The 26954-nt window shown below is 44.5% G+C and overlaps 1 protein-coding gene across 1 annotated transcript in view; it reads right to left on the minus strand.

Moving 5' to 3' along the window:
• Window positions 1-21884, minus strand: part of LOC131281793 (dendritic arbor reduction protein 1) — a 121458-nt gene extending 99574 nt beyond the window's left edge. Inside the window, exon 1 of the mRNA XM_058311143.1 lies at window positions 21831-21884. Coding sequence (XP_058167126.1) covers window positions 21831-21884 — 54 coding nt within the window. The remainder of the gene's footprint in view (window positions 1-21830) is intronic.
• Between the last annotated feature and the right edge of the window lie 5070 nt (window positions 21885-26954).

Raw genomic sequence — 26954 nt, forward strand, 5'->3', positions numbered from 1 at the left:
TGTAAATCCTCACAACGCGGTGATTGAAGGGTTCCACGAGCGACGCCTAACGAAGCCACCAGGTTGATGTGAAGTGACACTTGCTTTATTAATTGACAACGATGCTTCATCCCCCGGGCCCGACGGAGACGCCACCGCCCCGGAGATCATTAGCCTCCCGGCGCGATATCGTGTTGCATGCGGGGTTGATGCAAATTCACCAACAACGCCGCCTGATGCGCCCCGCGCGATGTCTCGGGTCGAGCTGAAATTATAAATTCAAATCGAAACATTTGCGCGATTTCGAAAACGCGTCGTCGAGTCGAGATGATTCATCGCAGACGCCGAGAGGCGGCGCATCCTTCGATTACGTCTGTCATCGAGTGTCAAGGGAGTGATCGGAGAACGGAAACAATGTTGCCGAGACGTTCGGTGGATTTTAGGGTAAGTTGGGGAAAGATTGTGTTTTACTGGTAAGCTTGTATGTTTTTACTCTGCAGCTTCATTTACACGTTGTTCAGCTCCATTCGATAAACGTCTTTCTTATTTTGGTAAGAGTGAAGTTATTTTGCATATTTATTGATTTAATTTTTAATATTTGTACTAGATACAACGTTTTCCTATTCCCTTTTTCATTTTAAAAATGGTTTCTTGGTTTTGTGTTATGTTTTTTTGGAATTTCAGCCAATGAACTAATTTATTGTAAAAAATTTAAATTAATCATTACTAGATTAAAACAAGCTTCGGACAAAGATAAACAAAAATATGGTAAGATATTCTAAAATATTCCGTATCGTAAAAGTAGCAAAAACAAACAATATTTTAATAGTGGTAATAAAGGTTCATCTTGGAATGAAATCGACACTTTCAAAATAGAAACTCACATCAAATACAAAGAATTGATTCATCTCATACTCGCTATAGAAGAAAACAAATAATGCAGGATAAAAAGGATTGCATATAAATGACATTTGTGCTGTAAATCAATAAAATTTCAGTCGATGTTGTGAACATCATCGATTGTGTTATTTATCATACATTTTTCTCAAACTATTGAACACTTTGTTCGAATAGTTTGAGCGTTCGTTGCCCCACGGTATGCGTTAAGACGTTCGCTTAACAATCATTATCCGGAACGTTCCCACGCACATGCTGCTTAAATTGTGTCCATTTAAACGCTTTTCATTGTAGCAAATCTGTCTCATCACAACCGTCACAAGTGACTAGAAACGCGATGCGATGCTGGGCACGAGCGAAACAAGCCCGATTTATGCTCCACTGACACCGGGGTGGGTCCTCGACGGAGACGATGCCATACCTCACGGAGAACTTAACGGATGCAAATTAGGCACGAAGCAACAAATTGTTGTGATCATTGTGAGCTACCACCACCATCACCACCTTGGAAAACGCTGGATCGATCATTATGGCCTTTTCGAATTTAAGTTATTCCGTCTCGCGCGATTCAATTTGTGATCTTCACACCATCATCCCCCGAACCCGGACGGGCGCGACTTCCCCTCTTCACCCGGCGGATCTTTTGCGCATCTTCCGAGCCTCCGGCGTCTCCGAATAGCGAGCCCGGGTTGGAAAAAAATGAGGGTGATGAAGTTTTTGGCACAACATCAAAAGGGACTACACATTTTTCGATACGTTCCGGTCCGTCCTCAAGTGTCCCAAAAAAAAACCCACCCTCGAGACCACAGCCCCTCTTGGCCGACCTCTTCAGGGAGAGGGCTGCGAGGGGACGTGATGAGTACAACACTTTTTGTGTTTTTGTCGGGCTAAACGCCAACTAAATGGAGCACAACAAAACGTAACATTCGGTTGTGAAATGTTTATGAATAGGAAGCGAAGAGCCTTGAGCGTGGCGTTTTGATGGCTGGCAGGGTCAGCACACCGAAATGTCAGCTGTTTCGTTGCGTCCCGTCGGAATAACATGCCGCGGCGCGGATGGCAATTGATTTTGATGAGGATGCATCCGACTCGTAAAAAAGGCTGATTTAAAGTGGGTTTGTGAGAAGGAAAAAATATCCTCTTCTGAAGACGTTGAAAGCAAGGATCTGCGAATTGTGTGGCTTTAATAAGTTGCGAATATGTCTCCTCTATCGTGGGCTTTGAAGAAGATATTTTAATGAACGTAATAGATTTTATTATCGCCCGTTCTTCAATCATTCCAATGATTTATAGATAAATGGCACACGCAAGGATGATACACACAAAGATCTCCACGCACAGCATGTCGGTTTTGGGTGGCGTTGTTGTTTTTTTGGGGTGGAAACAGGACACCCACAACTGCGCGCGTCCAGACCACCAACCGTCCCGAGTCATATGGCGCAAAGCTGATGCAATCGTACCTCGGAACCTCGCGAACCCCGCACGAGTTCGGCCAGCGGCGGCCGTAAAAAAAGGCCTCCGGCCCAGGTGGAAAAGCCATCTAGCCTCGGACCATAAAACGGTAGACATGAAAAACCACAGATCCTATCTCTCGCCACGGGCGACCCTTACTTGGGATGGTACTGTCCCTCTTACCCGGGGGCCCGTTCGAAGGGTTCGAACTCATTAATTAATGGATGACAAGACAGTGGTTTGAGGGATGGAAGGATGGAAGATTGTATTTTCACTTCCCCCCGCTACGTTCGCTTTCCGTGCCGACGGGGGGACGATGAAAGTGAAGTTTTTCTGTCCCAATATCAGTACGCCACAATCGATCAACGATAGCGATGGGCACTGTGTTTGTTTGTTTTAATTCGGTTGCTTAATTTTACCTTTGTTTTTTTTAGTAGAGACAGCATCGCGTGCACGGGGGTGAAAGTGAAAAATCGAAATTAATGATCAACCAGAACGGATATTTCTTGACGCCGAAGTGGAGGGTTGATCTATATACGATTTTATGGTACACGGTCACCGTGCGTGAAAGAGATACAACTAATGATGGAGCGAAAACCGTCATACGGTTACCAGCTCTGCGCGATGTCACCGAAGTCAATACTCTCCGTGACCTTTTTTAATAGACTAAACTTTTCCGTGACAGACGCTGTGAACTTTAAAATTATTGACAATTATAGCTAACATTTCTTGTTCCCAGTTCTCACATCTGACATCAAAGTACCGGTTTGCCGAGCTCTCGTATGACGTTTTGCCAAATAAGTGTGAAAGACATTGGTCGGAAAGAAGTCCGCAAAACCCCGATCGGAAAGTGAGCCAAGGTTTCCGCTATTGTGTCAGCTTTTTCTCGCGGGTTCTCGCTTCTCACTACGTCTTACAGCCACCCTTCCCGACTTCCCGAAGAACGCAGAACATTGCCTCGGAGACAAATCAGACCGTGGATCGGGGGTGGTATTTCTTGTGCGTTGATTTTCCATCCAGCGTACCAGCAAATGAATCGATCGGACTCGCGCCGGAAAGGAAAAGTGCAGCAAAAATGCGGCGAATGGCACATGCGGTTTAATTATTACTCACATAGAACACGCGTGCGATGCTCGCCGATTGCTGGTTCGTGAAGCTGAGGGCAAGCCACCAGGACGAGGGCAACACACGATCAAGCGGTACGATCTGGCGCCTGGCGTTTGATCACCGATCGCCTCCCTCGAGGGCCAGCGAAGGCTTGCCAAGGGGAGCAAAACCGGAGTGGATGCCAGAGGGAAGAGAACCTTGAAATATTTTCGATCTCGTGCTAAAATAAGAAGAAAAACAAAGCGAACGAAATCCAGCACACACACACACGGGAACGGTGAATGGGTTTCGGTGCGATTCGTCAGCTTCGAACCGTTGGGCTCCAGATGTCATCGGTAACGGTTACGGGGGCCCAGCTTCCCGGGCCGAGCGGGAGTCAACGCGCGGTCTAAATAGCTGCCAATTTGGCGCTTGCCGTACGCGATCCCGAGCTAATCGCTATCCCTACACCATCGATCGCACCGTGTTGATCGAACACGGGGAAACAAACAGAGACAGGCGAGCCGAAAACAAACAGAAAAACACACACGTGAACCTTCGCACCGAAAAGAAGAAACTAGAACACCGGGTATGTGGTGATGAATGCACTCGCGTACCTACGAAAAACCCGCGGCCCATATGGCTTGGTCCAGGCACAGAAACAATGACAACCCACCAGGCAACAGCTCATGCAGCAAGAATGGGGACATTGACTGCGAATGGTATTCGACTTCGGTGCATATATGTTTGAGGCTTTTTCTAGCGCCGTTTTGTTGATGTATGGCGAGTTTTCTGCCCTCAGGGGTTAAAGTCTCCGGGGAGCGGCACCCCCCGTGTGCCAATTTGCAGGTATTTGATTTTGACTCAACGTTTGCGTACGCATACGTGCCTCGGTTTGTCCTCCTCCTGGGTGACATCTGCGATTCTGGACAGAAAACGGTGATGAGAGTGCGCTAACGACGCGTCAAACAAGTACAAGATTGTATCAGGTTAGGTTCAAATGGTTAGGAGTTTTTGTATGAAATTAAAATAAATTACAATATAACAGTGTCACAAGTCCGTAGGGTATCTGTGCCGTTGTAATAATTTACTCCTATTTCATGATAAATTAATCATGATTTTATCGTAATCTTAACACACACAACTTTTTTTCTAAAGTGTAAATGAAGGTTCAAATTAGTTAATTATTTTGACTTTGAAGGAATGATATCAAACATATATTTTATGGTGGATTATCACAAGAAGAGTGAAAAAACGATAAAATGAAAATCCAGAAAAGGTCCAAATTAGTCATTAACATTAATGTAATATCTATCAATAATGCCGAGCAAATAACATTTAACACGTTGGCAGCCAAGCATTTTTAGCACACTTGTTTGGTGTACAATCTTTTTTAAAAAAAATGTTTATAACATTTTTCAAACGGTTTTCGAATGCCAAGCAAAGACTTAGCGTCCCGAAGAACTTGTTATAAATATTACTATAGTTTTCATGTTGCATTTTCATTTATTTCGTGGGTCAAAAACTATTTAGAAAGATTAAACCCGTCATTCTATCAATAAATTTATGATGCTATAAACTAAAATCCGAAAAACAAGCTGAAATGAGTGATAACAGAAAATTTTCAAATGAATTGAATTGAAAATGAAATGCAATGTGTATTATAGTTGTTAACAAAATTAAATTACTTCAATTATTCACTTCATACAAAGTATCTCGTTTTGTCAGTTGTCCTTCGCTGTTCGATGCAGGATATTGAACATGATCGATTTGAACCTCCCTATCTTGATCGCTTCCTTGAAAACTCAATTAAAATAAGTTTTCGATCTCGTTACTCTCGGAAAGCCCATTGTCTACGCTGGTCGGTTTAACGAAACCCAAAGCCCGGTCCACGTTCGAGCCGCGCGACATTTTTTCCACTACTCGGGATGGAAGAAAAAAATAACCTGCTCGCTGCATCGCCGAGCAATTAACGTTTGATTGATAGAGAATCTTTTACAATATAGTCACCACCGCCAGCGCCGGCACGACACTCATTAGTCGCTGTCACCTCCGGGGTGGCCGGAGCCAGGCAGTGCAGGGATGCACCTTAAAGCAGGCCTTTTGTGGCTCCTCGGGCTTAGACAAACAATACCGAGATTGATTATCTGCTAAAGCGATGCAATTATGCGGATCGGTTGCGGTTGCGCGGAAAATTAAGCCGGCGCACTTCGGTTCGAATTGTGGCAGAAGGAAAACCGTTTCCAGTAAACCTCGACCCGAACCGTCAGCTGTCACCTTCTTCTCGTGCTCTAAATATTGTTATTACAATTATCGTCGCCCGACGATCGGGCGAAAATAAATCAATGTAAATTGCAGTGCGGCCTGCAGGGTGGAGGGAAAATGCGTCACGGGCAGGGGAGGGCATGAAGAAAAATGAGTGTATAAAAATCCAAGCACTGATCTGTCGTTGCGAACGCTGCGCGTGAGTGTGTTTGTGCGTGTGATCGCGATCGGGGACGCTCGATGGAAAAAGATAATTATGATTCATTATATGAAATTACGCACCGCGCATAAGGTTTAACCCTGAAGCTCCCCCGTTGGTACGGCGGAAGGCCTGTTTCGGAGGTGTTTAAACACACGACCCACACAGGCACGCACGTGCCGTGGCGGTACGGCCGGTCGAAGGGAATGGAAAATGCAGCCCTGTTCGGAAAATGTCATCCAATTTCCAATCGGCCGCAGAACGTTTGAAGTTCGCTCCGGTTGCAGTGTCCTCCTGCTCCCGGGCGGAATGGAGCTCATTTGATCTTGCCAATTGCACGCACGTACATCGCGGTGGGTGCCTTTTTGTCGTTGCGGGCGATAAGTTATTTTTTATTTCGTCCCTTTCGCTCCGATCGAACTGTCAAACGAAACGACTCAGTCACACTTAGGCCCTCGCGCGCCCCGGCTCGAGCCGGGGACCGATGGGGACAAATTTATCTTCCCGCTATCTGACACTTACTTACTTACTAACACCCTCTCCCTCCTCCCCTCTTCCGCCCTCCCTTCGACAGGATGCGCGCGCCATCGAAGGTGTCGAACGTGGCGATCGTGTCTCGGTCAACTGCGGGCTAAAAACTGGACGCACAAGGCGCTCGATGGAGTAATTCGTCAAATGGGGCGCTGGAGGCCAGCCAGATCGGGCACGTCCCTTGATGTGGTACCGCAGATTCGCCGTTTATTTTTATTTTTTGTCGTTTTTGTGATCCTTCCATACCCCTCCGAGCCGTCCCGGGACGGGCTTATGCCGGGGGCACTTGGCCGGCCCGATTGTTAGCCGATAGTTTCTGTTTTGTCGGCCGCGTATAAAATGTCACCCCGGTTTGGTGGCCGGACGATGTCAGGATCGCCAGCGACAACATTATTATCTGCTCGGCCGCATCTCGCGAAAGCCCCGGGAATTATATCGTTTACGCCCCCCGAGTTGCGGATTTGGTGCGATCCGTGCCGGCCGCCTCTATTACGCCGACCGGACCGCCAGTTAGTGTCACCGAAGCCGTTAAGAATTTGACAGCCATCGATGACTGTGTGCGAGTACAAGAGTGCCAACATTCGCTGGAAAGGCGGTGCGAAAGGCGATTAGACCGGGGAGATCATTGAGACGTTTTGGGTGAACGTAACTTGCATCCTGAGACGTTAGCGTCGGAGGAAAAACCAAGGCGATAATTTGTGACCAAAAACCATATCACACTTTAAAATCGGGCAAAATGGAGGCTTTACTTTTGATTTCGCAGCAGCAAACATTAAGAGGTTGTAAGGGACCCAAATTGGCGCACAGGGAATTGATATATCAAAGGCCATAATCGCCCGCTTGTTTTACTAAGCTTATGAGATATCCTAAACCATTTACCTGAGGATAGTTTTTAATCAAGATAATTTACTTTCCTTCTCCCAAGAAAACCATTAAACATATTATCCTTTAACAAGGAAAACGTGAATTGTGGTGAATTAAATCGTTTTTGTTCAATCCAACAAACAGTTGGACAGCCCCCTCATGATTTGGGAAGAAATGATCAATTATTTTATAACGCTAAAAAAACAAAATTGAGTGATTTGAGAAAACTTTCAAATGGTTTCCATATTTTGAAAGTAGTTTTGGAAGCACAGGGTAGAGAACATTTTAGTTTTAGAAGCTGTGGGTAGAGTTGAAAGTATATTTGAAGTATTTTAAGTAGCTGTAATAAATTAAGAAAAATGCTTGTTCTTGTGATGTTCAGTTTAGTTTAATTCCTCATAGATCGATAAACGGATCAGGAAAAACTTTCGAATGTTTACGTTCATTCAAAATAAAAACTCTGTCAAACTGGTACTAAATTGTTTTGTTTCACGTTAAACCACCGGACACTTTAAGGTAAAAATGGAAAGATAAAGCAGGTCAGAAACCAAAAAAAGAAAATTACTAATCTACCATTAGAAATAAACTCAATTATCAAAACTCACAAATAATTTCATTTTTAGTCAATTTAAACTATTTTTGAATGTAAAATAAACCTTGCTTGTGCTACGCTTCGCTCGCCATCTTTTTTTATCATTTACCCTCCGTGAGTAAACGAAAATAGATATAACCGAATCAATAAGCCACCGGAAACATATTTCTCCCCCCGGGTTGGCAGCTTTAATGGAAAAACCATTTGCTGCAACAACCCACCCAACGGCCAAACCGCACATCGGAGCCATTTTGTTTCGCCGATCAATTTTTCCACCCCAGTCCCGAAACCACAAACCCCGAACACAAACGTTTTCGTTCGTTTTCTCCTTTTCTCACCCATCACACCACCGCTTCCGGGCTGTGGAAATGTAAATCACTGCTTTTTTTCCCCATTGGCGAAAGAGGTGGAAATCTATTGGACCCCGACTGGAAAGAAAGCCCGACACGCTACGGTGAACCTATGATGCGCCCTCCGTCGGCATGTCTGCGTCTGTTTCGGTTGTTCGGCTGTTTGTGTGTGCTGAAAAGGAAAGAGCTCGGAAAATCGGACACCCCCGGCGGTACAAAATGGCCCCCGGGTTTTCATTGTGTTTCAAATCAGGTGGTGCTGGCCGGAAGAAACGTTCGGGTAGGAAAAACGGGTATCAACCGACTTCGTCGGGGGAGGATTGAGCTTTTTGTTGAAGGTAAAATTGTGCCTGTGGTTGCGCCGCACCGACAATCAGCACAAATCGGACCTTCCCGGCAAGGGGGAGGGGGGAAGATTCTACCTTCAGCCAACCGTGGAACGACGAAGGCCCCCTGAGCGGGTGGAAAACGCGCCGCGGGAGGGAAACGGGCAGTCGACGATACGACCGCGCTCTCATTTGCGCATGAGTGAGATTAATGATGATGGGGCTTCCTTGCGCGAGACATTGTTTGATGGCGATATTGGATGATGACATAAAGGAAAAAAAACCACCCCAACACAATCAAACGGCGGCCGGGAACAAAATGTCCGCCGAGTCCGACGGGGGTTGTTTTGCGCAGTCAAGCGACTCCACTCCACCACATTGTTCTTCGCGTGACGACAAGTACGTCGGCGCACTCACAATCTCACCCCGTCTCTTTCTCTCCCGTCCCACCGAACTGCTCCACCGTTTCCGGTTCAATCGAGCATGTTCGGAACGTCGACAAAAATATCATAAAAATTCCAGTTCATGTTTATTTCCCCCCTCCCCCCCCCCCCCCCCCCATCGCGGTTACTTTTCTCTTCTTTCCCGCTGCTGGCATGGAAAACCACCCCAAAACAACGACCAATTGGGGAGCTGCACGCACCGAAACCGTTGCCGACGCACGGTGAGGCCACGCAACATGATCATATGTCACCTGAAGCGTACGATTTTTTGACTGCCAGTATTTTGTGTGTGCGTTTTCGTAACGTTATTTTTCGTTTTCTTTTTTTTTTATTAACGTTCCCCGGAAAAGTATATGTTTTGCTCTTTCGACGTTCCGATCGGATAGGGAAGAGTTTTATTTGTTTGACCATTCGAGCGCATAATGGCACTTTGCCGTGCGGGTTATGTTTGGTGCGATTTACGGTAGATAACGACGGAGTGGAACAGGAGGGGGCAAGGACAGCGAAACGGTGAAGCGGAGGTGAGGTGAAATTCCAGCAGGGTTACAAAGTAATGGACGAAAAGGAAGTTGCCGAGCGGCGCGCATACAATGCTTGTTTGCTTCCCCATTTCCTGCAACATAAATATCGACTTCCTTGGAGCGTGAAACTCGAAGCGAAGGTGGCAAGTCGTTCGGCTGACTTCATCCTGCATGGGGGAAACCGAAACGCTCTGTCTCGGTCGCTCTCACTCACCACCCATTTCTATGCTCCCCATTAGCAGGATCAATGGGCTCAAGGCTATTGAACCAAATCGAAAATGCTACGAGAAGGCTCCTTTAGTGTTGTTCTACTTTTTGTAAAACTCTCGCTGTGTTATGATGAGCGAATTTATGTGGCTCTATTGACAGGTTTTGATTATTTTATGTTTCATGCTATTAGATTGAATTTTCAAAACATTATAATGTTAATTTTTTTATCCAAGTCTTAATTTTACTTTCTCAAAATGTCTACCAAGATTAAACGACTATCGAAAATTTATTCATATAGATTTTAATGTACAAATTAATCAAACAAGCATCAAACGATTTAGCAACGCTCCAAAACTACTTATTGTAATTGTTTTTTTTATCGAAAAAATAGTCAAAGAGGAAACATAAACTATTTTACCAAACGATAATGATTCTGACACAAACTGTATTCATCCTTTAGTTGAAAACTCTACGTTCATGCCCAAAACCTATTTGTTAGGTAATTAAAATTGTTCTTAATCGCTTTGAATTGTTTTCTATACATGCTGTTTCTTCATAACCATTTTAGATTTTTAGTTATAACCATAAATGATGTTTAATTTTCGACCCACTGCTATTACATTTCTGTTCTAGAATTCCCGAGTAAAATTAGTCATTGTTTCGATAAGTGGAATTTTTTTCGCAATCCCAAAAAAGCGCGCGTCATCAAAGCTTCATCGATCCGCCAACGTCGGCCATTTGCATTCCTTGGCATGCGCATTCTGTGGCGCAAAGCGGAGCAACGTGACCAAGTAAACCACAGACTCGCCGACGACGGTTTCCACCCGTCTCCCGTCGGCCCTGCGGGTGACGTCGGCTAGAGGAACTGTTTGCTGACTTTTCCCTACGCCCTCATCGACACCACCTCCGTCCTGCCCGTCCGTCCGGTAAAGAAAACGCAAACATCCGATACGCGTTCGTACAGAAATAACGTTCGCTCGCTTCTACCACCTAACGTCAGTATTCGTTAGGGACAAAAACGAAACAAACGAGAGCCCGGAGTTGGTTTTCTATGACTCTGAAAACACTGTCGGCATCGGCGTCAGAGTTCAATCGTTAAACAGCCTCGAACCGCGGGGACCAGGTGGATGCGCCGATATCGATTCCTGGGGCTTTTAGGTTGGACGCTTTTCCCCCAGCAATACTCACGGGAAATTCCCAGTGCTTGCTGCTGCTCTCTGAAGCTAACTTCCGCTTCCGAGTGCCAGCGGACGAACTTGTGACGCAGCTTTACGATCTCCCCGCCCCAGCAGCGCCCGAGTGTGGCGGGGTCTGTTGCACACACCATCTCGTAAACAGCACTTAGTACCGGATGAGCACACGAATTTGGCGGCCAATGAATGCCCTGACTAATCGATTTTGCCTCCCGCGTGTGTACAGCAATAACGACACGCTACATGGCCACCTTTGCCGGCCGACAGGGGTGGGGGGTGACATGTGAGATACAGTCGACACATTGTGTCGGTTCGTCCCGGGGTGGCGTTTTGGGAATATTAAAACTAATTTATTCTTTCTACCACCGAAGCATGAATATTTTTCGCTTCACTGGAGCCATCCGACGTGATCGTTGTGAGATGATTTTACCGCGAAGGGGATTCGGTTCGGGATGAGCGAACATCGAAAGCTAGACTGGTGAAAAGTGTAAAAGAAAACTTACTAACGGGGGAATTATAAGCCGAAAAAAATATGAACTGAACTAATCAATAGGATATGGACTTCCAAGAACAAAGGCTGTCATTTTCATTATTTTATTGAGCGGAAGTATACCTTGACGGTTTTGGACTAAGAAAAAAGATCACATGAGAAGTGTTATTCGTTTTCAAAGATTTTCACATAGACATTCACATAGTTTATGAATTGTTACCTAGAGCGATACATATTTATTGGAATATGTTCAACCTTCTGTTGTTAAAAATTGTTACGAACTAAATTCCTATTAAATCGCTATTTTTATAATGAACAAAAGTAATCATCAAGTTCAACCGAAAAAGCTATCAATTTGCGCTATTCATTATTCAAACTCGTAGTTAAACTAATATATTAGATTAGAACGTTATTTAACTTTGGGATTAGATCGCTCTTATGTTCAAATAGTAAACAATAAAGTTTCAGTAAAATGGTTATTTGCATAATCAACAAAACCAACGATTAAAACTAAAGATAGCCCAATTGTTTACACCATTTGAAGATGCAAACACTTAATCCAAAAAGTAAAAGAGAAATATCAAAACTCAGCAGTTTCTCTAACGGTTCGAGAACTTAAAAGTCTTCAAGACAATCTGAAGGAATTTAATTAAATGGCGGAAAATGTTATCCTTTTCTTCGCCAACCGAGGACAGAGGCCTAGACGCCTACGCTTTCGATTACGAGGGATATTTAAAACAGTACTGTTTATCGACCGACCGTTTCGTTCCGGCGGATTCTGTCAAAAGGCTCGCGACGCTGACGCCGAAGCGTATCGAGCGTACCTGAACGGACTATTATCCGCTTTAGCTTTAAAGCGAGGTGCTTGGCTTGCGGCCTAAATTGCGACCAACGATGCAAAAAGATCATAACCACCACGAGCAGCACCAGCAGCATCCGCCTCATCATCATCATCATAAGTCGGTTATTGGTTTTCACAATTAGCTGCGGGGAGAAGAAAAACCACCCCATTGCGATGCGGACCCCGATCGGGCGAAGGTGCCGTGCGCCGCCGTTGGCCAAAGGGCTTTGCCGGATGAATCATCGCTGTACGGTCGGCCGGCAGCGAATGCATGCAGTACCGCGGTGTGGCTGGGAATTAGCGAATTTTAATTGCGAGATGTCCGCGCGCGCACACACACGTCCCGCCAAATTCTCGCCGTGCCAGTGTGTGCCAGTTTCCAGCCAGCAAGGTTTCCCCATTTTTCTTCCAAAGCCCACAGGACCCCTCGGGGAGCGGGCCATTATGCGCCCCGTAACGGATGCGAGTGCATACGCCTCTGCGTGCCAATGTACGCTTTTTGTTCACGCTTTTCCAAGCCCTCACGGGCTCTCGTCTAGGCTGGAAACGACGGTCGGGGAGAAGATGTTTATGATGATCACATTGCGGTACCTCCGGTCCGCTTCCAGCGTCAAACAAACCAATTTTCGCCAAAGCACGCAGAACAAACTCGGCCCAATAGTCGAATCGCCATGTTTATGGGCGATCGTAGGAACATGAATTAATACATTGCCCGCCCGGGCGTTCGGTGGGTGCTGCATGGGAAATTGCTTACAGCCCAGCACCGAAACCGAACAATTTGCGCACGGAGCACACGCTCTTAAAACGCGTGGTTTCAAATCGGTTTCATTCGTTTCATTTAAATCGATAAAAAATATCCACCACCCCCCTGACGAAAAATACTTACGACTCCCTAAAAGGTGATAAATTCGTGTGCTCATTACCGGTGCTGGTGGTGGCGACCGTCAACGTAATTTTCGTGGGTTCCATAATCGCACACAAAGCCCGTGACCCGAGCAATGGAACGTCAAAACACGTTGAGGGAAACTGGAGGGAACCACGTTCCACGTTGGGCACCGGAGTCGATTTCGAACGGCTTTGATCGACCCGGTTCGAAAACGCATCGAAAAACGACGGGGTGAGGAGAAGGATGAAAAGGGAAATATATGATCGCACGGTGGCGACCGAGTCGAGACCGATGGCATTTCGAAATCCAAACGCTCCTCTACGCTCCGTTGCATGCGTGGTGTAGTTTTCGCCCTTTTTCGGAACGGAACGGAAATGCATCCGCGCGCGCGCGCTTCGTTCCCGGTGAAACGTGGAGGGAGATTCTACGACGTTTTCATGCTCACTGAGCCACTACTAACCCTCGGTCGGGGGTGGATTTCGTCTTTTTGGAGAAGTCGAACCGATCCATGCGAGGCTTCCCGGGAGGGAAGGTTGTAAAACTCAATCAACTAAACAAACGTGAACCGCAGCTAGGAACTTGATTGGGCCAACGGGCGCTATCGACAACATGGTGTAAATTACAAAAATGATAGCAATAAACCAGGTTCATTGCAGTACGGTGCGGAATTATGGCTCATCAAGCGATCGGTTAGATGCATTTTGGGGTATTCAAGCTGTTACTTATACCGTTTAGCATCGTAGATGGGAAATGTAAGCAAGAATGTTCATGTATAATATCAAAAATATAGTTTTCTTGATTCATAAAAGGTTGCCAAAAAAGAGTGGCTTAAACAGTCTCTAGGAAATCATTTTTAAATCGGCTAAAAACAAACAAGCAAAACAGACCAAGTGATGAAAAAGAAAAATTTTACTGTTTTATCAAAACATTAGCAATTAATTCAAACATTTATTTTACCGCTTTGCTTAGTAAAAAGTAAAACTAGAATTTCTAAGCACGCTATAACGCTTTTTAGGAATATGAGTAAAAATATGAAGAAAGTTGTTTCAATTGAATTAATCATAAGTGTACATTGAAAAATAGGATACAACGTTGGTTATATCGAATTTTGAGGAATTAATCAAACAACTTGTGTAAAGTATAACCTATGCTCAGTAATCTTATTGAAAAAAAAATAAAATACTGTAACTAACGCCAAAATTTGAGCAAATGTTTCATGAATCCTAAAATAAAAGCAATATTTATAGTCTCTACGTACAAATTTGTACTGTGTCAATTCAATAAAATTATTGAATGTGAATTTTTAAAAATCTACTAATAGGCTTCATTTCACATTCACAGAATATTCATTCCGATCTATCCCAAATTTGGCAAAATCTTATCTGCTACCATCTGCAACACACACGTAAGGAATCGCTTAAGATATCGCCCCATTGCAAGGCGATTGACGAAGCCTTACTTGAAGTCGTGCCGGGCCGTCATAAATGTCAAATGGCGTGAGAACTATTTATCCTCGCACCCGCGTGGGGAGAGGGGAGGTATGCTGTCCGGGCCCGTGTCACAACCCGGGTTGGAACCTTCGAAAATTGCCAGAAGCGACGGCCTAGCCCCCTCGGCAGCCAGCAACAGAAGCGCTCGGCGCGGTGGCTTCCATCATTTGAAGCTTTGTCAATCGCCCGTTTGTCGTATTTATTTAATGTTGTTTCGTTTCGGTTTGTTTTGTTTATCCATTTGCAGAAACCCGACAACGGCCTCCGTGAAGACGCAAATCCCATCCCGTGGCATGGGCGTTCGTTCCGATTGCAACGATTCCGTACCGGTCCGGCCGTATTCATTCATTCACTGAATTCTCATTCAGTCGTTCGGGCGGATTGCACAATTACGCCCGCAGGGGGTGGCGGGGGTGAGATGAAGCTGTGATGCTAATGTATGCGCAAACCCTTCAGCCCTTGTACGGTCGCGGTTGTTGCCGGTTGCTGCTGCTGGCGGATGTAACATATCCGAGCGGGAATGCGTAGGCGACAGAAGAAGGCTTCGGTGCGCGGTTTTGCTCGCTGCAGTTGATTAATTATGAGGCGAGTGCGCGGAACTTTGCGAAGCGGCGCGTCCACGGTGAACCATGACACCGATTGCGGGCCGATTCTTCGAGGCCAACCCCGGCCGACGATGGTGCGATGGCCTCCAGGATCTCTCGCACTCCCTTCAGCAAACCGAGTTGAATTTTTCAAGAACTCCCCTTCGATCCGCCACAGCAGCGCCACGCTCAAGCCACCTATTCGCAACAGTTGTCCGTCGGAGCGGGCGACTCCAGGGGTTTTCCCATGTCGCTTTCAATTAGACTCGGTGGTCCCCTGTTTGTTTGCCGCCAGCGCGGGGGCCCTCGATCGAGGGAAATCGATTTTTCACATGAATTTCACGCCCGTTGATTCGCTCGTTGACGGTCGCCCCTCCGCGTAGCGACCCTTTTTCTCATTGTCTTTCGCGTACGCCAGTTGAAAATTAGTCACCGACGAAAAGCGGACCCCGCGGGGTCCGAATCGGGTTGATAGATCGATCAATTTCCAATTTGAAAAAAAAACCTGTTGCTCGCTCAGGTTCCCTCTCTGTTCGGGTTGAATTTGGGGAGACAACAAAACAAGAAGTAAGCTGTAGGACAACGCGTTGAAAGCGCAACAGTCGGTGAGAACACCCTTTTTGGAATGGTAGGAATTAAATATGCATGCATAAATGGTATGCAGTGGACGCTTAATAGTTAGGGTGGGATTTTACGTTCTGCACCTGTTGATGTTTTAACCGATGACAAGCGGAACAACTTATATTCTTTGGGAAATCGATCGTCCTTTTCATATCGAATAAATACGCTTGCAACAGGTTAAAAATTATCTTCAACTAAATTAAAACCATTTTTAGATACGGTAAATCATAACGATCAGAGTTTAATATGAATCTTAACCTTTTCGATGCAATTTTCTTCAGGAAGGAGAATAGCTGCTGAAACCTCCATTTCAATACCACTTCCCCATCAGCGTCTTTTACCTTCCTAGTGAATTCCCAGAGTTCTACCGGGTGCCGGACTGCATACATCATTACAAGGCGACAAATCGCTCCCTCTGTGATTACTGCGTGGTGTTCCTGTCAGGCGAATAAATACACTGTTTTCAGGGCCAATTCGTCGGTATCAAGCTGTTTTTTGTTGGTAGTAGGCAGTCAATTGCACGCGCACGGTTTTTGTTTGGCATCGTTAGGAAACACTTTGGGCTTGTTAAGTTTAACTTTGCCATTATCGGTAGCAACATTGACGCGACGAGAAAAGGTCGCGTTGTTGTCGCGTCAATGTTGCTACCGATAATGGCAAAGTTAAACTTAACAAGCCCAAAGTGTTTCCTAACGATGCCAAACAAAAACCGTGCGCGTGCAATTGACTGCCTACTACCAACAAAGAGCAGCTTGATGCCGACGAATTGGCCCTGAAAACAGTGTAAGTTCGAAATGGAAAACACAGTTACAAAACAAAGAGGAAAAAAAAACACAGAACACACCAAAGAACAACCTCAACCCGGCCAAGGAAGAGAGAACCAACGCCAAACCGCACCACATCGTGTGGCGGTGGAAAATCGTGATTCAATTTATTAATCAGATTGTTGTTCACCGTTCGCCTATTACAAGCCTCCTGCTTCCCTGTCGTTTCGGAACCATCGAGCTCTGGCTGTCTCGAGGGCGAAATCGCGAATCGGATTCAGATGCATTTCCCCTTGCCCCTTTCGTTATGATCCTTCCACCTCGACGCGGAAACGAAGCGCGGAACAGAACAATTGACGGCAAGAATTGAATCATTTGCACAAAATTTAATGCAATTATTCATGTTTTCCCTACATTCGCCACCATGGAACACTCCCCTTGCTTCCCCTCCCCGGCCCAGGACGATCGCCACTGAACCGTCGTTTGCGCCGGGAGCCTTTCGGGAGCGGGGCCCATAACCTCTCCCGGATGGTGCACTATCGCACCGACATTATCTATAATTGAATTTGTTTTAATTTCCGCCTGCTTAAGCGGAGTTTTACTTCTGTTCAATTTTTCACGCAATTGTTCTCTCATTCGCTTGTAGCTAGCTGGAAGTGCATGTACCGATCTTGAGTTTGTTTTCATTAGCTCCTGTCTTTCGAGAGTGTAGTCGTTTCCCTGCAACATCGCAGTGCCCCACTGGGAGGGGTTTTTCATACGCCTGCTCCCAAGGGTGCCTTGGCCACCTTGGTGTCGATGAAAACCCCCTTCCGTACCACGTCAGAGGTCATGCGTTCGATTTGCTTTTTCCGTACAGCTTTGCTGCGCCTGCGCACCGGAGCAACATTCTACACTGCATAAGACAATCGCAAATAAAAAGGTAGCCATGATTTGCCACTAAACGAGGTCACCATCGTACCTAGTCTTTCCGGCGAGTTGACGGGATGAAATAGAAGAGAAAAATAAAACAAACCCAACGTCTAAGCCGGTAGTGAAATAATAAAAAGAACATTATGTCACGGGGAATCGACGAGGGGACGTGAAGACCGGCAGTAGACCAGATGGAACAGCTTGAAGCTTCCTCAGGGGATCTGTTTTTATTGTCATCCCGGCGCGATCTCGAGACGAGATCAATCAATCAAGACAATGAACACCCCACTGCGCGGGGAAAAGGGTGCGGGGAGTTGTCACACAAAAAAGCTAAGACGAGGCACCAAACGGAAAAACTCGCGAGAAGAATGGAGGAAGCAAAAAAAAATGTGTACGGTAATGTGTCAATGGTGTGACATTTGACTAAACATCGATGCATTTGTGCTCCTCGCATTTCGCCCGTGAGGGACCATTTGGCTGCTGCAGCAAATTGCAACCGACATCGGAGCGATTGCATAATGCGCACCGCCCGGGAGCGGAGGGGGTGGGGGGGGGGGGGGGAGGCGCTCGGGATGTGATGTGGAAAAATCATGAAAAATGCAGCAGCGCACCTGACGACGAACCTGCTTCGGCTGCTGCACGGTGGCGTTCCGTGGCGTGCAAATCGCATCACGGCACGGCTCGTATCGATAGCTGACATTTGGAAAACGACACGGAAAGTCGCGCAATTGCAACACTCTGCCTCCGACCTGCCCACCCTCTCCCCCCGCGCACTCGATGCTGGTATCATCATCTCCCGTTCCGCGTCCCGATCGCGTATCGGCGAGCGTGTTTATCCGGGGGAAAATGTTTTCACCTAATGCCATTATGTGCACATGCCTGCACACAAAACGAAGCAGTTTGTGGTATTTGTTTGATTTGTTTTACTTCTTCGCTGATTTTCATTTTCCTCGCGCCGCGGTGTAAGTTTTGTTTGGTTTTGCTGTTGCATTTTCGGTCGGTTTCAATTATTTTGCAGGTGAAATCGACATTTAACCTTTCGCGTTTGCATGTCACGGTTCGGTTTAGCTGATTGCGAGTCCCGTTTTATAAAAAAGGCAAACCAGATTCACGTAATATGGTCCATGCGGGATAGCGTTCTTACAACATGTTGCATATCAGTTGTTGTAACGAAACCGGTTAAATAGTTTTCTACATGTGTGCAAACCATTTGAAATAGAGTTGGGTAGTTCAGATTTAGATTCATGAAGATGAATGACTCTTTTCGTCAACATGCAGATTAATTAATCTTCGAATAGGAGGTCCACGATGAATACCACGATACTCCTTGTAATCTTTGCACATAAAAAAGCCATTAAGATGCAATAAACATTGGCAAAAGATTCATGAAATATTAATAAGGAATCTCTAAAGAAAAGAAAATCAAATCTCTTCGAGAATAAATCAATTTCAATGATTCTAAGGAAAGTTCCTATGAATAAAACTCTCGAAAAAATTCATGCTACTCAACTCTAATTCATACCGATTCAACATTATAAGCCCTTTTAAAATAATTATTTAATTGTTTATCGGTTCGAATATCACAGATTGGTTATATATTTTCACTTTTTAAAGCGATTCCCGAAACTGAAAATACATGCTTTTTCAAATTTTCAATAACGAAAATTTTCCACTGCTCTTTTCGACCAGTTTGAGCATGGTATATGAATAAAGAGCCTCATTATTTGTTTTCATAGCAAAATAAACAAATTCATGCTACATGACAAGGCTCTATCTCCATTCCAAAATATTTTCTGCCTCTTCCATTCATCTTAAAAATATTTAAGTGTGACTAATGTAATCTTGAGTAGCAGAATTTAAAAAAATATTCAAAATTGGGTTAGAATAATATCTATGAGTACATTCACTTAAGAATACGTCTATGTCTTCTTCTTCTTGGCGTAGCGACCTCTTGGTCATGCCTGCCCGTTAAGGGCTTACGAGACTTTTTTCCCTGTTGTACGTGGATAGTCAGTCCTCTCGTACAGGAGTATATGTAAAAAACTTGTTTCAAGAAAAAACAAAAGGATTATGTTCAACTCTCAGAAAACGACATATTATATTTTTTTAAATCACTCGATCAGGCTTAAGGAACGTAATGGAACCTACACAACGGAAGAGAACAACAAAACGATATGTGATACAAAACCTATCCAAAACTAATCAAACACACTTTCTTCAGACGCGTGATAAAGCTTGCTCATTGCGATACCAGGGAAGACAAATGGCAGCCATCCGAACATACGAGCACATTATGGCTGTTACGGCTAGCACAGACGTTGCTTTGGATTGGCACTGGGGAAACAAAGTAACAACCGAAACCATGTCATGTGGTCGTCGTGCGTTTCATCGATCACGTCGAGCAATTTCGAGCACCTCGCGGCACCTGCCAGCCCTCCGAATCCGAGGAGAGCCCAGGGCAGCCGGTATGGAAATCCGTCGTCCGGTGCTGGCCGGAGCAAACGACACTGTCATCATCATTATGGACATCGATTTGTTTGATCGATCGGCGTGGGGCTGTAAGTTTCGCATAATTCATCCATCGATTAAAACCACCCAAAACCGCCCGCACGATGCCGTCCATTCGTGCTTCGTGTTTTCCCTCCCTCCGTCCCTTGCCCACTCAACGTGTTGCTCATTGATCTCTTCACGCGCCTCTGCACGTTCGCTTACGACTTCATCCTTTTCCGAGGCAATCTTTTTCCACCGCCAGCCAACCTGCGGCGATCGTGCCCCGTTTGCCCTGGTTTGCGTGCCATCCCACTCGCTCACTCCGAACCCCGGTTGGCACTTTGCCTTCCCTTTGCGTTCGAACGCCAGACAGTCGGTCTACGATCGTGCTGCGATGAGTCTGCGAGCTCGAAAAATAAGATGAGAAAAAAAATATCCCCACCTAATCACCTTCACAGCCAAGCGCCCCGATCGATGCTAGGTTTAATTTATTGATGAACCTGTGCGACGTTAAGACGTTTGGCAACGCGTTCCGGGGCGACCCCCAGCGGTCGGCGGATTATTGATAGAAATCATTGAGTTTCCTAGACCTCCGGATAATTTCCATTTATTTTCTTAAGCCCGGCTCGTCACATCTTCGGGTTTTGTCTCCAAAAGCCTCCCTCGGAATTCCGTTCGGCACACTGCCCCCCCATTTCGCTTCCCTGCCAACGGGTAATAATTTATTTTGCCTATCGATTGGCTTTTAACGTGCGCTCGCTCAAAAGCCAATAATTAAATGCACGTGGAGTGTCTATGATGAACCGACGTGCGAGCGAACCGAAGAGAGCCCGCGGTTTCGCTTGCGAGCCACTGGCCGTCGGAATGTCACTGCGGACGCGTGTGTGACCCTAAAGCGCCCCCCCGGTGGCATCTTGGGCAAATATTTGTGTAGAAAGTGATCATCGCCTGCCAGCCGGCCGTTCGGGTCCGAATGAGTCGGGTCCGGAATATGGATTTGCAACTGCGTGCAGACACACGGTGGCACGCATTAGAAAAAGCCACAACGGAGTAGCGCAGAAATTAAAGCCCTTTTAAATACCGTACAATAAAAAGTAGCACGAGGAAAGTCGTTCCCCACCGTCTCATTGGGCAGCATTATCATAACCGCACGCTTATCGGAGTTGATTGGCAAACTGTTATGCTATGGCTTTATCACTCTACGTAATTGAGTTATCAAGTGCGACACAGTATGTTCAGGCCCGTTGCGATTGCTGCAATGTAAGACGGTGTCATTCACTACACTATCTACCCAATCATACAGCAAGCGTTTTTCCCACGAAATTTACAAATGTGCTGTGTTCTATTTGTGTCTCAAAACATTTGCTACAACAAATAATCTTTTTTTTAAATACAGACGTTATAGAAAATTTGATAAAGTGAAACGCGAGCTGTAGATTTTTTCTTCTTTAAATTTTCATAATAATTTACGAAACCATTTCAATTATATTTTAAAATTTCCCTACTGAGCTTCAACGTAACTGTTCGACCGAAAAAGCAACAATATAAAATAGTACGAAAGGTTTTGTTTCAGATAAAAAAGGTCAGCTCATGTTTTAAAATATAAACAGCAAATAGTCGAAAACATATTTGTGGTAAATAAAAATTATGAAAATAGTTACACTATTGATAAATCGAACATAGTATTTCACTAGAACATTCGTTGATGCTGATAAATGAGGCTCACAAATCGTTTCAATTGCAACGAAATCCCGACACAAGTGTTGCAATTTGGTGCCTTCAAAGTCACTTTATCTCCCATTTATCGTTCCATTTGCGAGTGGAATCGCTTTACTTGCACTCACCTGCATTACCCAAAAGCTTGTGGACGGTACGATCTGATCTCCTGTTGTATCCATAAAACGTTAACCTTAATCGGAGCCGCTGTTGGACGGTTGCGGCCTGCTCTGTAGGATCAGGTTGCTTCTGCTGATCCTTGTATGCCTGTCTCAATAGATGGAACGGAACACTTAGGCACCGTGTATCATACTTGCGCACAGATATATTCTTTTACTTCACCAAACGGTGTATCCAATCACGGCCGTCAAGGCGAACGAAATTGCGCACAAAATTATCCCACTCTATCACTGTCTTGCACAACACTGCTGGGCCTGAGCCGCCAGTCACGCCGATCTCATTACCATCTTCACCACCGGGCCCGGAAATCACTCGATTCGCACATCCGACAGCGCACCGAGCTGGTGGACCCCGGGACAAACCATAGCTGACGGGCGGATGACTCCTTTAGGTGGTGGTGTTGGGTGTGAGGGTAACAACATTAATCACAGCAACTCGCGATAAGAGAAATTTGGCCCCCACAAACTGGACGACGGAAGGCAATGTGGCACTTGCTTACGGTTGAAACAAATAAAATCCCCGAAAATCCGGCCTTCCCTCGGGCGGACTTTGCAACACTGCTTTGGGCACGCGTAAGCAAATATTCACTCGTTGCGAACTGTCGATAATGTTGGCACTCACAGATCGTACATCACGGTCCGATAACACAGGAAGCACGCGGCAGCGCCACGCCGTTCCGGGGGGGATTGAATCATTCGATAATCAATCACCTGTACACACTATCAAGTGGCCAGGGAGCACACAGGTTTTCGACCCAGGGGACACGTGGTGCCGGTTCCGTACGGCGGGTGTTGTTTTGTTCTTCGGAAAATCCGCCAATATCACCACCCAATGGTGCGGAACGAAAGGATCACAACGGTGCCGGTTATGCTATCGCTTCACTCACTACTCCAGGCAAATTCGCATCGTTGTTAACACCGGGAAAATCACACCTTCAAGTGCAGCATGCACTTTCACTCGAAAAGCGCAATGAAGCGATCGCGATCGAGAGTCGAAACGAAACTCACGTGAAACGATTGCGCGATCGGTGGCGAAGTGTGTGCTGTCTCGCCGGTAGGTAGATCTACACTGAAGCTCGCCAAGCCTTGGACCTCCAGAATCCGTAGGGCTACCAGTTGCGCCGGTGTTAGTGCCATACGTCCCTACGTACCACGGAACACACACACCACCAACAAGCACGCCAGCATAGATCACATTGATGTTGCGAGAAGCTATCGTGTTGTCGCATCTCGCATCGCTTCTCTTTCCCTCGCACTTCAACGAATTTATACGCATGTTGACGGATTGTGATTGGACAAGTTTCGCCTATCCAGAATCTACATAGGTATGGGTGACCAACACGAAGAACGGAGAGCTGTGATTGGCTAGCGAACCGGTAATTACCGGTATGTTTTGCTGCTTTGGAGGTCGATGAAACAGCAGTTAGAGGTCAAATGCGGAAAACTACAGGTCGTATTACAGTGTGGTACACGGGTTTTCCTGAACATTTGAGGGTATTATGATCCATTTCCGCGTTATTGCTCGAAAGTTTCCGCATATTTGCTCGAATAGCAACCTGGGTATTTATACAAGTATTTCAAGGTATATAAATATATAGTTTTTAACAAGTTTCGAGCACTTTGATTTTTAATCAATTTTCAAAACGATCGAGTTATTGGTGTGTTTTATACTATGGCTAAATGGCTCAATAAATCAAAGTGACTTGTCTAAACACAACGTTGATATGAAAAGTGCATCCTGAATTATCATGTTCTTGGTAAATACCAAGATCCATAGAACCCACATATGCTTCGGACACATACGGTCTATAGAGATCCATCGACCAGGAGGTGCTTGAAACTGCTCGACGATAACGACGCGCGTCGTTTCGTATCCGCGCATCGTCTCGACACGCAGGTGGTGTCGTTTTGGATCGTCGAGACGCCCAGCCATTTTTTCGCTTTTTTCAAAGTGTTGTTTACCTTTTGTATGGGCCAGCGTCGAGAAGTTTATCGTTTCCGCGCTCCCAATCATAATACCCTCAATTAGCTGTTGGTCTATTGTACTTTACAAATTTCAAGCTAGAACTTACTATGACATGGTTAAAAAAAATGGACGTCAAAAAAACAAGTTTCAAAATATATAAGAGTTCACACTTCACGTACCAAAAGTAACATACGTCCCGCTAGGCGATTTCGAGCAAATCGTCCTAAAAAACGTCCTACGTGACACAAACATCGAGCAGTTTTGTATGGTAAGTAGGACGAAGTAGGACGACTGCTCGAAAAACGTCCTACATTTATTTTATCCAAAAAAGTAGGACGTTTGTTCGCGCGTCGGACGTTTTTAGGACGATATTTCGAGCTGCCTAGCGGGGTGTGCCAAGTTTGTTCTGGAACTCATTTTTCTCGATTGCAGAATGCATTGGAGTCTTTATTTGTTTATAAGAAAATTGCTTTTGAGCATCTATGGCCAGAAATCGAATATCCGAAGAAAACAATGGAAATAGTGAAATTTTCATGTTACGAACAACAATTATATCGATCATTTTGCGTAATAGTTATTCTTTGATGTTCAACGATTCTATTTCGATTTAAATATTTACATTTGTTTCATTTCTTCAATTGTCCATCTAACACAAGTAAATGTGCGTCAATGAATCATTTCAACGTGTTTCATACGAAGGGACGATGTCTCCCGCTTACTAAGAAAGCAGCACAATGGCGTAGCAAGATGCTTTATGTTGAATATTTTCAATCCGTTCAACCAGATAGCGGCAGACGGACACCATAAAAGACTAGCGTATTCTGGATCCGGAAGCACAATGTTTAATCTGGTGAAAAATTGAACCTTCGAGTTGATTTCTCTTACATATGTAATTTTTCATATGCAAACTAAAATTGAAACAGATACACAAACAACACAATACAAACTTAAATTGCATCTACACAATTGTCAACATGCTAGTCAAAGGAGACTTGTACCGCAGACAGGGACTTGCAATAAAAATGCCTTGCAACAATGAAATTGTTGACGCTATATGATTATTTGGCTTTCGATAAGGCGCAAAGTGACGATAAACTACAATAGTTGACCGCACAACTGTGGATGGACATCATCCCGCCTGATTTCCAGTCACTACCCAACCCAAGTAACATTTTAAGTTTTATCATGGTTCTATCGATGTTGTTCATGCTCATCATTAAGTCTCATTTTCTCAAGTCTCAAGAGTAAAATATCTTAAAGGCTGTGATAAAACCTTCATAAACCCGTTTTAAGTGTAAGAGGGCCCACTCTACAGAACGTTGTCAAAACCATCCCTTAAAACCAAAAATCAGTGATTGGTTTTAAGAGAAGGTTTTAAGAAGGACTTAACAGCGTATTTACAGACTCTTCAAGTCTACTAAGATTTTAGACTTAATGAGCGGTTTTATAGCTATCCTCAAAAGGTTTTAAGGATGTCAAAATTATTAAAACTATTTTGCCTGCTGAGAAACCTCTATAAAACCAATTGGACTTGGTACACCCATGTTAAAACATTGATAAAACTTGTAAAAGTCTATTAGGTCTTGGAAATGTTACTTGGGAAGTTTCTTGAATCTTTTCTTTTAGTTTTAGGAATCATGGAAAAGTGCATCAAAAAACCAAACCTACCTTTCAGATATTTTAGAGTACAAAAATCTAAGAGCTCAATGAAGCCGTCGTAGCATAAAATTAAGATAAGTGGATATAAACAACGATTTTTCACGATTTTATGGCCAAACACGCACTTCAAACGCAAAACAACGGGCGCTAGGAACACGGTGTGGTTTACGGCTGGAAATTGCAGACATTTTTATTTTGCTCATGAACAGCTGCAGCCAAGTTACACAGCACAAATGTTTAGTTTGATGTAGATATCACGTTTCAAAGAACGATTAAACCATTTCATTAGAAATCATACTTTCTAATTATTCTTTTTACATACCCACTTCAATATTTAGCTTTAAATTATTACCTTTACGAAGTATATCACATTTACAAGATCAACATTATTTAGATCCGCCATATCTATGCATATTTTATGTATATTATCTGTGTCTGTTACAGCAAACAAAAACATTCAAAAATGACGAAGCTACAACGTTCGAGAAATATTTCAAACCAATGCCAATGTTAAATGTCGTTTAGGTTATGTAGGTACCATATGATATGATAGTACAGTGATGTCAAACTCGTTTCACCTTGCGGGCCGCATTTCCTCCCAAAATAGGTTCGCGGGCCGCATTTTCTCCCAAAATAGGCTCGCGGGCCAAGCCGTATAATTGATTGGTGTGATGAAAATATGTTCTTATCAATGTGGTTTTATCTTAACAGTCAATCATGTTTTACATTTTCACATTTTTTCATATTATATTACTTCTTATAAAATTTATAAATTTTGAGTAAAAGAGAGGGTTTGTTGCTCAATCATTTTCCAAATTTTAACGAATTCAAATCAAGTTTATTGAAATATATGTTGCAGTTCAACACTATTGTGTATTTTGTTAATGATTTTAGAAAAGTAAAGGTATTGTAGTTACAATAGCTAACTTATTGCTCCGCATTTGTTATTTTGTTTGGAATGGTCTTGTAGTATAGAAACGTTTGTTTTCTATAAACACTATTTATCCACTTGTCTAGAAAAATCTGTGTAAAACCTTTGCTGCAAAGTTGCATATCACTTTCTTATTGAATTAGTTTAAATTGACATTCGTTCAGTTCTCTTGCAATTCGCAGTTCGTGAAAAAATTTACATTAAATATTTCGGTAATTGCTATAAGCCAATACTCAAGGATCCAAACTTTCGATGTAATGTTTCAAAGGGGTCGCGGGCCGCACCCAATGGTCTTGCGGGCCGCATGTGGCCCGCGGGCCGCATGTTTGACATCCCTGTGATAGTAAGTCTACTACTAAACCAAACATACACATCATTTAATATTGGCCAAATCAATATTTTTATTGCATTGAAATACATTTAAACTTGTTCGGATTCATGAGTTGAGAAGAAAGAATCGAAGATGCTATCCTCTCCGTTTACTGCTTCCTTCTTCCTGAGGTGCCCTAGTCGTAGA

The sequence above is a fragment of the Anopheles ziemanni genome, chromosome 2 (genome assembly GCF_943734765.1).
Source record: "Anopheles ziemanni chromosome 2, idAnoZiCoDA_A2_x.2, whole genome shotgun sequence".
Taxonomy (NCBI): Eukaryota; Metazoa; Arthropoda; class Insecta; order Diptera; family Culicidae; genus Anopheles; species Anopheles ziemanni.